This window comes from Engystomops pustulosus, chromosome 1, assembly GCF_040894005.1.
Source record: "Engystomops pustulosus chromosome 1, aEngPut4.maternal, whole genome shotgun sequence".
Classification (NCBI taxonomy): Eukaryota; Metazoa; Chordata; class Amphibia; order Anura; family Leptodactylidae; genus Engystomops; species Engystomops pustulosus.
The window spans coordinates 197920053-197938072 of record NC_092411.1 but is presented as its reverse complement, the minus strand read 5'-3'; the positions used below and the strand labels follow the sequence as shown (position 1 = coordinate 197938072).

The 18020-nt window shown below is 38.2% G+C and overlaps 1 protein-coding gene across 1 annotated transcript in view; it reads right to left on the bottom strand.

Moving 5' to 3' along the window:
- The window catches only part of CCSER1 (coiled-coil serine rich protein 1), a 573345-nt gene that overhangs the window by 389562 nt on the left and 165763 nt on the right, over window positions 1-18020 (bottom strand). Inside the window, exon 4 of the mRNA XM_072117766.1 lies at window positions 8437-8527. Within this exon, the coding sequence (XP_071973867.1) occupies window positions 8437-8527 (91 nt within the window). The remainder of the gene's footprint in view (window positions 1-8436; window positions 8528-18020) is intronic.

Below are 18020 nucleotides of genomic sequence, written 5' to 3'. Positions count from 1 at the left end.
TAATAATTATTAATAGCTGCACCATTTATTAATTCACAAAAATTTTTTCAAAGGCATTTAAATGAATTCTGCATGAACGGGAGGACCAAAATCCATTCAAGAGTTCTGAGTGCCATAAGACCTTATAAGTTGTTATATATTTCGTTAATATTTTAATTGAATTCAAATGCATTTACATGAGTGCTTTTTAGAAAGATTCTTATGATAAGAAAATAAAATAGAATCTAGTTAAGCAATTCATTCAATTTAAAATGGTATTTGTTTTAGAGATTAAGCAGATGCCTGAAGTGCACGTGGCAGCTATGTTGAGACAGTGAGTGCAAATATTGTACAAAATTAATATTGCATATTTTTTAAACAAATAACAAGTTATTTCTAAGCACATTAGTTTTGTGAAGTTGTCGCATCAGCTGAACTATTGAAGGAAGTAATGACCACTGTGGGTTTCAGCTACTTTATTCCATTCTTTGCTGTGCACATAAAACAGAATTTCTTTATTCTTCTGTGCAAGTACAGTACATAAATTCTGCCTTCTAGTTATGCATATACTGGAAATGTATAAATGATGACTTTGCATAGGAACAGCTTGTTAAGGATAATCACTTCATTTTAATTCTCATAAATCTGCTCAAAGCACAGAGTGCTAAAAAGACTGGAGAATATAGTCTTAAAGGTGACGTTTCATTACTGAGGCTGGTAATATTATGCTAGACTATGCAACCCATCCCTAGAGAATGGCTTCTTCAACCTCACATTTCACCTAGCTAGATTTCAGCCATTGTGGTTGGTTTGACTTATTTCCTACTGCATGCAACATCTTTTGTAACTTGCAAGAAAAACTCAGGTATATTTCTGCTTGACCTTCTTGGATAAATATAAGACCACATTGTGATTATGAATACAAATGGCTGTCTGCTATCTATGCCACCATCGTGCTAATGATACACTATCAAAGGTCCTAGTTTTAAATTCATAGGCTGATATTTCCCTCTGGGAACTAATTTTCTAAGAAAATGTATCTGTTTCACGTGAAACTGCAACTATGATTGATACTGGCTTGATAAAGTTTATCTAGCAAATATGTCTGTGTCTGCATTTCCTAAAAATCCTCGTGAAGCTGCTGGTAACTGATCCATTCTTTTGATCCATTTCTAAAATACAAGCTGCATACCTCTCAAGCTCTGTCTCTTTGAGGTCTCCATGCCAAACTAAGGGCTCTCTCCTTTTCCGTTTCCAATCCTATCTCTGCATGCAGCATTTAATTCACTTTTTGTTTTTACACTGTGAGGGTTAATGCTGCAGGATCTGTTGTTCCTAACTCCTGTGGTTTGCAACATATTTGGAATTTCTATGAACATGGCTTGTTATCTAGTTTTGCTTCTGTCTGCTGGATTTATCTGTTCTACTCTTCCCTGACCCACTGCCTATTATCTGACCTTCAGTGGCATAACAAGACTCCAATGGTCGCAATGATGCAAACTTTGGTTTGGGGTCCAATTTACTTAAATCCTCACTGCTGCCCCCACCCTACACATTATAATTGAGCATATACATATATGCGCACACACACTATATATGCATTCCATAAATAAATAAAATAATTATAGCATTGTACATATTCTACACACACAGACCACATTTATATGCTTCATATATTAACCCATATGTACACTAGGAAGTTATAGTACGTCCCAGCACCCAGTGGCAGTGCCAGCACCCAGTGGCAGATTAAGTGTCCCAAGGGCCCCGGGCAGTTCACACAACTACAATTGTGCTGTTACAACCCATCTATTTAGGAAAGCCAATCACACTCCCTAACTGCATGAAACCCTCCACCCCGACTGCCGTCCAAACCAGATCTCCAAGACAGTGTAGGAGATGTGGATGCTGCCTCTTGCTGGACCTGCCTCTGTGCTATGCAGGTGAACACCCCCTCATACTCTAAATATTCACATTTAACCAGTCTCCTAATCCCCCCCCCCCTATCTGGAAAAAGTTATTGACTACAACCCCTGAGTACAAGCCCTGAGGAAGTGATATAGATCATGAGTGTGGATCTTACTTATGGTGAGGACACCGGACTGCTAGAGGAAGTTGATTCGGATCCCAGACTGTCTATCCCCGAATCCAAGGACCTGCTGTGATTTCAACAACAGGGCAGAGCAGTTGGATCCCACAGCTGATTACAGTGCTAATCAATTGAATGTGTGTCTTAACATGCATACAATTGATTCCATTCTCCCTTATGTACCTGCAACCTGCTGGCTGGCCAATGCGGGCATCCTCCACCCCCCGGCCAGGTCGCATCCCCTGCAACCGCTAACGTTATACCCCTGCTGACCTTACTAGGACATTGCCTGCTCTGACCTTGGACTGACTCGTATGGTGCCTTACACCTGGTCCTCTCCTGGAGCACTGGGCTAGCTTCTATTTCTGCTGGGACCTCTTCCTGTGTAGTGCACAAGTTATATGAACTGAAGAGGGACTATTCTTAGCTATGCGCAGGCAAATTCCTAAGTACAGTTTGCTACAAAAATGCACCCCAAATGCGACATATTTGCAGCAAAATTATTGAAATGCCAGTATTTTTTTAATAGTGTCGTTAGTGTTCTTTGTGAAATCCATCCTTATTCTTTCTAGTGAAATAATTCTTTATTCTTCTCCTGTCAACTTTTGAAGAGCAAAACATAAATCATGCATTAACAAGCCAAAAAAGTTATATTCTGTATGTTAAATTACTGAAGATAGTGTATTAAAATAAGTATGCTATTTACCATTTCCAGTGATCGACATAAGCAAGGTTCAGAATAGAGTCACCATAATGTACCCTGTATTACCAATTTTAGTTTTGTTAAGAAAAGTTTAACAAAATTAAATTATTTCTAAAAGCAGCTGTTTTCTACTTACATGTAATGTGACTGATGAAGGCAGTATAAGAACACATAGACCTAACACAGAAAAGTTCAATCTGATCCCTGTATAATGTAAACTATACACGCAGGAAGAATTTACCGGCTGCACATTACAGATCTTGGCTCAGCAGTGTGTCTCACCTTAAAATTAATAAGAATGAATTACTTTGCGTAATTAAAGGGCTCAGAAGGAGTTCCTAATTCACAGAATGAGTTCCATGCACTGCATGCTCATCAAATGCAAAATAATTTAGTAACTAGCTAATTAATTTGTAATTGACAACACTGTCCTAGTGCAAAAGACTTTATTTCATTTGGCGGCCTCCTAGTAGCTTGTGGCCTTGGTGCTCTGAAGACTTATCACATTAGGAAAGCACAAAGCAGATCTCCATGCATAACTTTAAATGCCCTCATAATGATTTATCAAATTACAGCATGGAAATTAAAACAGTGCCTCAATTTAAATTTGTAAAAAATCTTAATTTGGTAGTGTTTTCAAGAGTTATAAATAATAATAATGAAATTAAATGTAATAACTAGATGAACCTTATACTTTATACCAAACTCTGTATTATGCAAAATAATGTCAGCATTGCATCCCCAAATAAGCCCACATATATTTTGCTAAGACAACAGTGAAGTCTATTGGGATGTCTCCCAGATCCTGGAAGGGTACGCTAGGTCAATGATGTATTGGAAGTGAGTTAGAGTTGCCACATAACTTCCATATGGCACAACACTCACCCAGAACGGCTGAAAGAGCCCTTTCACTAGCCTCAGTGAAACAGAGTCTGATCAGCTTTTCATTTAATATAAACCCAGGATTATAACAGGTCAGAAGCCAACCCAGTACAGACATGGGGATTCGTAGATAAAGATAAAAGAACAACTCAGGTTAAATATTATATTTAATTACCTTAAGGGCACACCAGACAAACAGTAGACACACACACACACATATATATATATATATGTCCCTCCTGCCTTAGATGGTAAAATATATCCCAATGCCCTAATTATATTAGGTGCAGACGCACCCCCTTCACACCTATGGGAGTGCTCCCGGAGCTCTCCTACCTTGGATCAGATCCAAGGCCTTGGAGGAATTTTAGCTCCTAAATGGGAAGCCATAGGGTAAGAGTTCTGGTCTCATTGGATCCAGATGAATCCCTGGAATACATTGAGACCAGACATGACCGACTTATTATGTTCCCTTTGAGAGTTATTTATAGCTCTGTGTCCAAGAATGCTGGGAACAACTAAGACACAGGTATGTATTCACCTGGCTATCCCAGTTCCAAATACAGGCGGTCCCCTACTTAAGAACACTCGACTTACATACGACCCCTAGTTACAAATAGACCCCTGGATATTGGTAATTTACTGTACTTTAGTCCTAGGCTACAATAATCAGCTATAACAGTTATCAAATGTGTCTGTAATGAAGCTTTATTGGTAATCCTGGTTCTTATGACAACCCAACATTTTTAAAATCCAATTGTCACAGAGACCAAAAAAGATCTGGCTGTAATTACAATGATAAAATATACAGTTCCGACTTACACACAAATTCAACTTAAGAACAAACCTATAGACCCTATCTTGTATGTAGCTCGGGGACTGCCTGTATGTATTTGGCCTTGGGATGGGATGGATTATAATTCTATGACTGAAATATTGGTCATAAAAGCACATATTTTTATGATCCTTTGTCTAAAAAGTGGAGGGAACTCTAAGGAATGTTTGGAGTTGGCAGAACTACGGGAGTTTTAGTTGATCGCTACCCCCTACAGAGCCAGAGACCCTATTCAGTCTTTGAAGTGGGGCCTTCCAGAGATTTCATTAGTTGTTCAAGAGAAGGCTAGGAAGTGAGCGACACTGATGGACTGATGTACCAGGCAAAACCTAGCACGTGACCTCCCTTCCCGTGCATGTATATTCCTATATATTTCATCACGTCCATGTTAGAGGGTTTTGCCCAAGTTTATAAGTTATCCTCTATCAACAGGGCATGGTACAATAAGGTTATTACTGAGGGTCTGGCTGCCAGGACCCAGAGAACAGGAATCATGTAATCACTGATGACTGGAACGGAAAGAGGCTCATGTCAGGACTCTAACTGGTGTCCTCTGCCCTTCTAGAGGTTTCTCTACCACTGTGCTAAGTAGTCTATTTTTACTTTCTTTTTGTTACAGGTGTTTCTGCAATACCTGCTGTGTTAATTTGTATTATCCTGTGAGGAGTAGTCAGGCTCCATTTAATGCTGGTTTTGTCATTCACTATTTGCTAGGTATTGCTATATTTGCAGCTTATCCCTGGCTTTGTTTTGTACTTGCTAAGTAGCTTGTTTCTTTGACTGTCGTGAAAGTTTGTCTTCTCTCTTGTATTCACTCACCACTTTCCTGTATGTTCCCCTTAGTCTCTGTTTATTTTCTAGTGAGTGTTTTTGGACCTGCTCTAGTTATTACGCACTTTTACTCTTATTCCTGCATTCAGTCTCGGTTATGTGTTTGTGTGTCCATGCATGGATTGCTTGTTCACCAAGTGTTTCCCTAATTCTTGCTGCTCTCTTTATACGGTTTCTTGATTACTTATATAGGAGTGTCAGAGATAGCCAAGCACAAGATTCATGCATGTCATGAGTGTTGTTGTACCCTGACTACTTGTTGTTGTGCTGAGTAACTACCACTATTGAGGCTCTGTGGATGGATTTACTGTGGCTGGAGCTAATCTGTTTTGCTAAATGTGTCAAAGCTCCAGAAAAAGCTTCCCTCTGCACCCTGGGTCTGTCGATAATAAAATGTGGTGAACTGCTTAGCTGCTGTTTGTTTTATAATGTGGGAAGGCAGATATTAACATTGCCTTCTATTTTATTTTAGATGTTTACTTGCCATAGAAGAGTTGAAAAAGTGTGATAAAACAATGTATACTCTTTCTTTGATCAACCTGTACAACCATTCCATAATCTGTGCATATGTGGATATCTAACAGCCCATGCTATGCAAAACAGTACATATTTGAACATTATTATTCAAATTCAAATTAAAAAAAGTTTTATGGCAGAACCAAATACAAGTTAGCTTTGCCAAAACATTTACAGAATATGGGATTGTGAGAGATGAAGGGAGATTATTATAAAAGCATGCTGATATGTTTCCTATAGAAAGTATGTCCATTGAGTGCTTTTGCATGAATTCCAGTTGACTTGAAGGCAAGTGAGAATTAAGCAGCTGTTCTATATACACCAAAAAAGCAATAACACAAAAAGCAATAACACTTAAAGGCCATGTGTCCTTATGCAGCCAGCTTTTATTTTTGTATAACTGAATTGAAAATATAAAAACTAAGGCAACTTTGGAAACAGCCTTGATAAAAAATAGCATTGACATTTTGTGTATACAGCCACTTTGCTGACCTATGTGAGCCTAGTAAATGTACCCTCTCCATGTTTACAGATGAACAAAAAATACTCTCATACCTAAGTTTATGTCTGATACAGATCAAGAACTGTCCTTTCTCACATTTTTTGTGCATCTATGTGCTGTCTGTGCAGGAAAACATCCTATTGAGAAACAGCTGTCAGAGGGATGGGCTTTTATAGCTTTCATACAAAGCCCTGAACTTGCAGATAAGATAAGGGGGAACCATCCAGTAACACTGCATAACAGGAACATCTTATGATAAGCAGAACCGTATGCAAAAATCATTTGATTTAAGGAAAAATGGCTATCGATATTGAACTATTAAATTTATTGCATTAAAAAAAAATCAAGAACAATCGGGAAGGTTGATGTTGGTCAAAAAAATTTCAATTCACACTATTTGCAAGAGCAACTAGCAGAAGAAAAAAAAGTTACTGGCCAAACTGGTAACATTTGGTAATATAATAATAGAACATTATTCCGCTTTGCAGCTGCTGATTAATGAAGTGAAAAGTATCCTTAAGCTTTAACATTTCCACATATTGATCATGATTATTCAGACAGCAGGCATGTTCTGGCATTGCCCATTTCTTGTAAAGATCAAACTCTGTGTGATACCTGCATTCATGATTTGTACTTTCAACTTTAGTTTTTAGTCTTGATTGTTTGCTAGCTGTGACTCCTCTTATTGCATTGTAACATAACATGCACATTCCAAGAAATGGTTCTTTGTTACCCAGATGTCAAAGACGCTGAGCTGTGACATGTGGCCTTGCAGTAAAACTACTGTTGGTAAAGCTATGCAAATATGCTATGAATTGTCTCCAAGGTAAGTGTGCATGTATATTTCTGAGAAGCTTTCACCTACTGTGACTATACCTTAAACACTAATCACTAATTTAGCAGAATTTTCAGGTTTTATTGAAGTTGGGTGTTTGTTGTACTGCATGTGGGTCAACCTTGGCAGAAAAAAAGTTTATCAAAGAAAAAGGGGACAAACCACATATTACTTGGGTATTCCAACTAAGACAGTTTTTCTAGTAAAATAGCACATTCTCTAATTCACTTTTATTAACATAAATACAGCATTTTACAAGTCCAACCTGTCTCTATCATTCCTAATGTACACAATTTCAGTTGCCCCTAGACACAACCCTGTAACTTTTGACTTAGGGTCAGGGAAAGCCATCTTGTTTTTCTGTCTGATACTGCATGAGCTGAGCTGCTCACTGTTCTCTAGCCCCTGCATCTCAGGAGGGATCTCTCATACTGATACACAGACACTCACTTCCTGCCGGCAGCAGCATCCAGAGGAGAATTTACAAGCTACAGGCAGATAAGTTCTTTAAACAGGGAGGGGAAAGCAGGCACTTTGGACCTAATAATGTATGTAGCTGACATGTAGCAAGAGCTGTAGACTATCATTGTGTATAATTTGCATCTCATAAATTTCATCTCCAATCTGTTTAATCTCTCTTTCTATGTGTCAGATACTAGTAGAATGTTCAGAAAGTAAATGAAAGTGTGTATAAACCTGTACACTGATAATCTAACCACATTGTCAGCTCAAAGAACTAGATAAATCATGAAGTGTCTGCTTAGAGAGTCCCTCTGGAATTTTACACTGAGTTTTTTCAGTGAGTGATAGGAGCTAAAACAGAAATAAAACTGAGTAAAATGGTAAAGTAAAGTGTTAAAAATTATCTTTATTGAGTAAACATCACTAGGGGATTGAAAATTGAGAATTTTATTACATGGGCAAACCCCTTTAACGTTTATATTTCTAGTGTGCATTATATCCCATCCCATATCATTACCTGACTACATATATTCTATAGTTATTGAATGGTCACCAATTCCAACTAGTACTCTAAAATGTTTGAGGCTTCTGTAAAAGGTTACTATGGTTGATAAAAGGGACATAATCCAAATCAACACTTATGATAAGATGGTGTGGTGTTCACATACCCTCGGCCAAAAGAGTTTAGATCCATAACATACAGTATATTAAGTTTTACTTTTAAGCTTTTTTTCATAAATAGCTTGTCCTGTGTATACATCCCAGTTTTATAAAGTTAAATCCACTTTGCTCTTCTACCTACCTCGGCGGAGCTGCTGCTCTTCTGTAAATTCCAGGTCAAGCATGAGATCATCTTCATCCAATTCGCAGGAGCCCAAATTGTTTAACACATCCTGGTAAGGGAGACAAAAAGATGTTAAAGCACAAGCTAACCTCACACGTTTTAGGCATAGTCAGATTTTTGCATTATCACTGTCACTAGGGCTCCATGAAGTGATAACGGAAAGCTCTTCCTAGATGCAGAAGTTCCACATTGTATTATTTGTGCAGGAATGGGAGCAACATAACATAAAATGACACAGCATGTATTTGGGGACCACATGCTGTAATAGGTCTTATTTACTATGCAGCTGTCATTGTAGCAAGGAAACCAGGTAAAAATTCAAGTCCCAGTTGTTGACAAATGTCTAAACTCTGAAAACTACATAGGTACTGCCTATACGTCATGTGAAATTAGAAATATATTTAAAGGCCACCTGTCATCAGGTCTGTGTCACTTGTCCTGTTACACAAGGATCCCATCACAGCCTTTATCTAATCAATTCATACATTAATCATTGTAAAATCATTGTTTCTTTATTATGTAAATGAGGCTGGTCACATGGTCAGAGGCAGTGCTGTCACCCCTGTTATCCCTCCCCTCTCTTCCTGCTCATGTCTGTGTGTAATGTATAGTAAAGCATTGCTAGTGCCTGTGCTGTATCTGCTGGCATGCTGCATCCTCCTAATACACAGAGACATAAACATCAGCTACACAAGTACCTGACATGTCCTGCTATAACATGTGAGAGACCCAGACATCAGCTACACAAGTACCTGACATGTCCTGCTATAACATGGCTGCCTGGAGCTGTTGTATCTTTCACATACACACACACACAGGCTGCAGGAGGCGTGGCCACCAGCAAGCACATGGAGCAGCCATTACATGGAGCTGCTGTCAGTCAAGCACTGGGGTGTGGCTGTGCCTCCCACTCATGAATAAGCTGGACAGCTTGAATATGATAATGACTCATTGGACATTTCACAGGTCATTTGCATACAGCTTTCGGACCTCATTGCTTAGGTTTACAGGTCTATAGAGGGACAATGAAGGGATAGAGGCAATGCTCTCTAATGGCAGTTTATGAAAATATATTTAGATTAGGCGGGTTATTTTGCATGACGGGTTCTCTTTAACAATGAGTGAAATATTACTATGAAAACAAAGCCAAACAGAGGAATAGGACTCCAAACAATTGTTAATAATAGCGGCCATTGTATTAAGTGCAGTGTAGTAATATTTAATAGAACAATGTACCTTTCCTCAACATTTTTTATAAGCGAATGTGCTTACATGTTCCTCATGAGTAACAAACGAGCTGCATGTTTTTGTCACCAGTTATAACAGTTGAACTGGTTCTCCGGTTGAACCAACCAAGGCACTGTGCACAGCACTAAGAACCATCTTTGCAGGAGGTAGTGGTGGGTTCTTACAAAGTAAGACTATATCTACACTAACGTGTGCCCATCATGCTGTAGCACGGCGGGCACACGTCAGCACCGGGGGGAGGAGGAAGGGATGATCTCCGCTCATCCCCACCCTCGCTCGGCTATGGAACAGTACGGTGTCGCACGTGTGTGCTGCACCATTCCGCACCCGTACGTCACTGTGCGCCCATTGCTATCTATGGGGGACGTATATATGCTGTATATATGTTGGCCATATATACGTCCCCTATACGGAAGTGTAAATGTAGTATAGGGTCTTGACTTATAAAACATATAGGGCTTATTCCCGCAGCCGCATAGGGTTTTCCGACATTTCGGGGATCACGCTGCTGGGACAGGCATTTGGAAGGGGATTGTGTTGCACACAATCAGATTTTGGCGCATCGGCGCCAGCTTTCATGCAACAGAAATCGAGGGGCATGCTATCGGACGATCCGACAGATTCGGACTGAGCGCAGGATTTTACATTTAAATTGTGTCGCAAGACATGCACTTACATGCACCTGGAAGAAGGTGAACTGGAACTGAGCGGAGAAGCGACACATGCAGGAAAGTGGCGCACAATCTTAGTGAATCACACCGGAGTCCATGATCTTCGGACAACGCGCAGTGGGGATCGCAACAGGACCGGGTAAGTAAATGTGTCCCATAAAGTAAATGGACTGTTTAGTAGTGGTTAATGTTAGATTGTTGATGCCAGTTGCCGAAGCCATTTTTTGAGTTTACATAGTATCTTAAAGTTCTCCCCTTCAACATGAACATTTTAGTTTAAACCAAGACTTAATAGGGTTTATCACTTTGCCTCATGTTTTTTTGTCATGTATGTAGAAGTGCAGCATTTAGGTAACTTACCAATGTACAATTAATAGTTCTACACAACTTTCTTGAAAAATATGCCTTAGAAGTGTTATTGCTAAGAATGTCAGATTTGAACTTCATCCCAGACTGCACATAAAGTGCTGGGTAAACGTTTTCTACCTGTCAGGTAAAGTAGTAGAAAACATAATATGAAATAATTACGGGATGTACATGACTTCTACAGTTGCTGACTGAGTATTGCACTAATGATCGTTAGCTATAGGTACTGTTTTATTATACCTTGTATTATACTATAGCAAAAACAATCTTACAAGTAAAAGGCAATGCTAGCACTGGGCTGCAATCTTATTAAAAAGTGAAACTAGGTAACTGGAAAAAGGTGAAAGAAAATAAAGCTTTATCGGACAGCTGAATTCCTTAAGACCCCTTCTCGCTCCATGGCACTAAGACACTGGTTTTAGTGTATTTACTATCTGTCTGTATGCATTTGAGTTGAAGAATGCAACTTGGAAATAACACAGGTCTTACTTGCTCAAAATTGCTGAGCCAAACCTTATCAGATACATTTCAGATCCCCCTACATATTATAGTTGAATGCCAAATACTTAGCAACATGTCTTATTTACATAGTGTATAATCACACTGCTTTTTCTACTGAGCTCAATTACCCATACATGTAATCCATAAGGAACTAATGTTTATTTCTAAAAGATTGTTTTCTAATTTACTATATTAGAAATGTAAGCAAGTCTGTCTTCAGACAGTGGGGTAAGTTTTATTGAAAGTGTCTAAAATAGACAGTGTTATGCTGCACCTTGTTTATCACATTGCCTAGTGCTTGCTGCTAAACTGGAGTAGTAAACACTGTCTAGTCGTACTTTGGACATCCAATTAGTTGGTGTAGTTAACACGAGAAAGTTGAATTTGCATAATTTTTGGGGCACTGCCCTTTTCCTACAAAGTCCCACCCCTTTCTGTAGGCTATGCTCTTTTGACATAAAAAGTCAGAAAAGTTTGTAAAAATTGTCTAAAACCCTTAATAAATGTGACGCAAGACATTTAAGACAGCTTTGTGATACAAAATATGACAAAATTCTTCTTGATAAATCTGACACACAAAGTTAAGCAGTTCTGCTTTACTTACTCATAGCAGAAAGTAAAATCAAGCAGATATATAAACCAACCATAATATATGTATTTATAGCCATGGAAATGTCTCCAAACTTATTGCACAAATAAAGACTGGTTCTCACAGTCCTTTATCCTCTTTTTTAAGTCCTTCCCTCTTTACCTGTAGTAATGGCTCCTGTTTGAACTTGTTATTGGTATGAAAGACACATGCCCACAACCTAAGACAATCACACTCCAAACTCCACTATGGTGAAGAGCTTTCGGTGGTCACCAGAAACAAAATTGTAGACCTGCACCAGGTTGGGGAGATTGAATCTGCAGTAGGCAAGCACCTTGGTGTAACAAAATCAACTGTGGGAGCAATAATTAGAAAATGAAAGATGTACAAGACCACTGATAATCTCCCTCGTTCAGTAGCTCCACGCAATATCTCACCCATGGGGTCATAATGATCACAAGAACAGAGAGTTAAAAATCCCAAAATCAGATGGGGGTGGGGGGCTAATGAATGACCTGCAGAAAGCTGGCACCATCAACACCATAACACCATCAGTAACACACTATGCCGCCAGAGACTCAGATCCTACACTGCCAGACATGTCCCTCTGCTTAAGCCAGTACATATACGTGCCGTCTGAAGTTTTCTGAAGAGCATTTGGATATTCCAGAAGAGTATTAGAGGAATGTTAGATGAAACCAAAGCAGAATTGTTTGGTAGAAACAGAACACAACTTGTCATGTTTGGTGGACACTGAGTTGCATGCAAAGAACAATATACCTACTTTGAAGCACAGGGGTTGCAACATCATGCTTTGGGACTTTTTTTCCTGCAAAGAGACCAGGATGACTGATCTGTGTACATGAAAGAATGGATGGGGCCATGTATTATGAGATTTTGAGTGCAAACCTCCTTCCATCAGTGAGGGCATTGAAAATGAAACGTGGCCAAGTCTTTCAGCATGACAATGATCCCCAGTACACTGCCAGGGCAATGAAGGAGTGGCTACATAAGAAGCATTTCAAGGTCCTGGAGTGGCCTAGCCAGTCTACAGATCTCAACCCCCATAGAAGACCTGTGGATGGAGTCGAAAGTCTGTTTTGCCCAGCGACAGACCCAAAATATCACTGCTCTAGAGAAATGGGCCAACCCGAAAAACTTGCCAAAAATATAAATTTTCATAAAATCCCTTCACAAAAATGTTCTAAAAAAGAGATCAAAAAAAAGTTATGTGCCCCAAAATGGTACCAATTGAAAGGACGACTCAACATGTAAAAAATAAGCCCTAAACTAGCTTTGTCAACCAAAAAATATTAAAGTTACGTCTCCGAAAAGATGGCGATGCAAAAACAAATGGATTTCCTCTATATCAGTTTTTTTCCAGTAAAATTGTAAAAATAAATGGAAAACTATATAAATGAGATATCACCGTAATCGTAGTGTTCTATAGAATAAAAATATTATAGTTTTTTTAGTGTATGGTGTACGACCCCCAAAATATACAAAAAAAAAGAAACCCCAAATTGACAATTTTCTTTTCACCCATACATTGAAGAGTTAATAAAATCGCATCAATAAGCTAATGACCCACTTAAATGAAGTATTTGTAAAGTGCATCTCATGTCGCAAAAAATAAGCCCTTATGTGTCCAAATTGCCAAAAAAATAAAGATTGTATAGCCAATAAAAAATGACAATGCTTAATCTGCTCTGAATGGCGCAGCTCCCCCCTCAATGCCCTGGAATGTGCTCATACAGCGGTTTACCACCACATATGGGGTATTATTATTCACAGGAGAGATTGGGTATCAAATTTTGTGGAGTGTTTTGGTATTTATCCACTGAGAATTTGTACATTTTATGAAAAACACATTAATTTCGAAATTGCATCCGATTTTGTTTTAACCCCTGTAAACCAATTAAAGGGTTAACAAACTTCATAAAAGTTGTTTTACGTACGTTGAGGGGTGTAGTTTCTATAATGGAGTAATTTATGGGGTTTTACTTTATTTAGGCCTTTCAAAGCGACTTGAAACCTGAGCAGGTCCCTAAATTGCAGGATTTTGCGTTTTTTATGAAAATGTGAAAAATTGCCCCCGAAGTTCAAAGCCCCATAACATCCTACAAAAATGAGAGTATGTATAAAAAAAAACCATATCCACATAAAGTAGACATTCGGTGAATGTTAGTTATTACGTTTTTTGGTGTTATGACTCATGTGTGGAAAAAGTAGAACATTTAGAATTTCGAAAATTGTGAATTTTTCAAAATTTTCACCAAATATCTGATTTTCTCATAAATAACATACCACCAAAAAATTTTTACCAACATGAAGTACAATGTGTCACGAGAAAACAATTTCAAAATCACTTGGATATGTTAAAGCGTTCCGAAGTTATAACCATTTATAGTGTCAGGGGGCAGATTTGAAAAAATGGGCCATGTCAGGAAGGTGAAAAGTGGCTTTGGCGTTAAGGGGTTAAAACAAAATGGAGGTTCTATTTGGAATTTTTTAATTTTGACAAAAAAATTATTGTTTAATCCTAAAATTTAGACATTCATGCAGGATAAAATGAGAAAACACATCTCAGATTTTATTGTGCAGTTTCCTAAAAGTAGGGCAATATCCCACATATCAATGTAAACAACTTTAGGGGCCCACAGCACGGCACAGAATGGATGGAGCCATTGAGGGCAGATTTTGATGACGTTGTTTTAAGGTGCGACTCCTATGATAGAAACTAAACCACAAAGAGAATTTATCAAGGTTTATATTGAGCTTTTTACCACCACAGATTTTTTATAGAAAGTTAGCGATGTTCATTCACTGATGACAGATGGGCCACAAACAAGGGATCACAACCCCTTGTTTGCTGTCCGCCTTACTGATTTGTTTCTCTGTAAGAAATAAAGAAAACATTGTGGTTTTATTCAACCTACAAATATATATATATATATAGTAAGCAAAGCAACTTTACAACTAACAAATTCTTCTAGTGATTCCCATATGAGAAGCCAGTAACAGATAGTAATCACAGTATATAAAAATAACACTATCAATATCTCTTACTCATCTGCAGCAGTGGACTTATTGATTTAGCTATTTACTGCACACCAAAGGACACCAGGCTGACTCATGAAATCAAGAAAGAACAAAAAAAAAAAAGAAAGAAGAATTTCTGAAGATCTCCTAATAAAACCCCATGCTGAGCTCCAACATCTAGTAACAGTTGATTACGCAAAATAACTCTGCAACAAAAAAAAAAAGTTAATGAACCCAGCGGCATTGCTCTGGCAATTTTACAGTCGCCTTGCAGCTTATATAGAAGCGGAGTCTTTCTTTTTAATTAATATGAATATATGTTATTAATAAAGCAAAGGCAATCTCTTTGCCAGCTAAAAAGATATTTCCTTATTAACTCATATATTTTCTATACATTCCAGAAATTTGTTTTCTGCTTAACAGATTTTCATAATATTCTTGAAGATAGAGTACTTTGCTGCAGAGGTTGAAGTTCTCTTATTAACGCGGGCAAGTTTTTAATTCCATTTCAGAAATGAATATTTAAGTAGGCACAATTTAATTTTATCTCCAGAAAGCAAACCTCTAATTATGGTTTCAACTATTTAGTATAAAGCCATTCAATGAACTACAAAGGGAAAGGTATAATCAAACCTAACATTAGATTTGGGGATTTTTTACTTTAAGGTTATTTAAAAATGCACATAAACATCTTGATGTGTTAGCACATCAGAAGTCTGTTAAAGGCTTTTTCCGGTCATAGCTGGATCTCGAGAATGGGGTACATTGAACCTCTCTTCCGCTCGAGATGCCCAATCAGCTGCTCTATTCATCTCTATGGCGCTGACGAAGATTGATGTTTTTGGTGTCATATTAAAGATAATAATCTCATCTTTCATATCACATGTGCTGGAATGGAGATTCAGGCAGTTAAGAAAGGTGGGAATTATTTTCAGCTGCATTTTCAACTATGACTTTAAATACGTTTATCTCCAGTTCTGCACATCACAGAGCTACAATCATGATGCAATCTAAAAGATGAGATTCTTATTTTCAAAAAGACACAAAAAGTGGAATGACTATTCTCTGCTAATTTTTACATCACTTTGGAGTAGGTGAATTCCATAGGTAGAAGGATGAGATTTCACATAAAAATGGGAATTCTAGAAAGGACATTTCAAACCCTACCTGAGGGGGCTAGTAGTTTAATGGGGTAACATTTGGAGACAAGTTTCCTTTTAAAGGAAATCTAATTTGTGGATATTTATATAGATGTTGATTTGATAGTTTCCTCCTTCCCTACACTGTTTTTGGCAAGTCTATGAAACTACCCATTTTTTTTTAAAACATAATCTTAGATGTATGCAAATTAACCTGAAAGGCTACTGGGGTGTGGATTAGCCCTGCAGGGCGCCGGGTTCTGAAGCTACTCCATGCCCCATTAGTGTTGCCTTCTTGTGTGTCCCTGTTGTGCTCCTGATTCATCTTGCATACGCTCCAGCTGAGCCGGTTGCTTCTTTGGAGCTGTGTGCATGCGCAATAGCGGTCGCTCTAGTCCCAGCTTCAGTGTGAAGCATTGCAGGCCTGATTCCCCTCTCACGTGTGAGAGCCGAATCAGGAGTGTAACAGGAATTTGCAAGAAGGTGGCACTCCGGAGGCTACTGGGGCGTGGAATATCCTTAGCACACGCCCCAGTAGCCTTTCAAGTTAATTTGCATACATCTAACATCACATTATTATTAAAATTGGAAGACTGAAGGAATCTACCATAGTATCTACATCTGTGTGTAACTATATTCACAATGGTAGATTTCCTTTCACTTTCACTCCATTTTTATTGATGCATTAAATATATACAAGGATGTAGTCGCAGCCTGTGCTAAAAATTTTAGCAGAAGTCTCAAATGTGCTTAATTTATAAAGGAGAATGTGACAACATGGCTTTTGCCTGCATATTATAGAGTAATAGAGCGTAAACCAGAACCAGTATGAGGTTTAATATTTAGTTAGGCTAGCAATTCCACCTACTTTTAGTACAGCTGTAACACTATGGAGAGCAAACCTATATGTCAAGAGCCTTGTGTAAATATCAATACTTATGTTTTCTAGTGGTTATTGAAAATATTATGGTCAATATCCATTTAAATTCTTTACTTTTAATGTTTTGTATGCTATTTAGTGTTTAGAGTCTTCTTTTGATTATACAATTATACAGCATCAGTGTGATAGATATGGCTTATAAGCAGAGCCATCCTCCCTTGCCTAAGTACATGGTATTTGCTTATTAGTTACAATGAGTTAAAAAGCCTTGGGAGGATGGTTTTGAACATTTGTGCTGGGGACAAACAAGCACAGTCAAATGTATTTTAATGACTGCAACCAGGCACCACGACAGCTCGGAGAATCTCAGCAGTAGCTTCAATGACTTTAATGTTCTGGCTTCGCTCTTGCTGCCTTTAGTTCATTCTGCTCTCCATTGCTTCTGGTGTTTCCAGTTTTATCTGCACAGTCAAAACACTGCACCTTCATATTCCACCAGGATTTGCTTTGCAAACACTCAGAATACAAATGTATGTAAATAGAGAGATAGAACTGTTATTCACTCTAGAGGACACATTATGGATTTTGCAAAACAAAAATGATTCAGATATGCCACTTGAGCATAAAAGTACAGCAATCTATAAGAAGCAAATATATTTCCGAGGAGCTTCTTACAGATGCGGTGTTAAACAAATACATTGAATGCATCAACACCAAAACCTAGGACCTTGTTATTTCGAATAGAGTTCCATTATTTCCTTTCCAGCTGCCGAGTGAAACTAATAAAACATCCAGTTGCCTAATTCCTTATTGAACACCCAACAGACAACTTTAGAGGTCCTGATCATAGTAAAACTTTATCGCGTGTTACAGCCAAGACTAATAAACCTAAACTGCAGTATGGATTTCAGTCTATTTCTAAGGAAGCAACCCTGCTGTTCAATAAGCCCTTTTCAGTGAACTGCTAAAGCCTACAGTACAGTATGATTAATAACGGCTACGTACAGTGCACTTTCCTGCTCATCATTAATCACCACTGACTATATCATGATGACCTGAAATTAAGTATTAGTAGCTTCTAAAACAAACCATCCCGTAAAGTAACT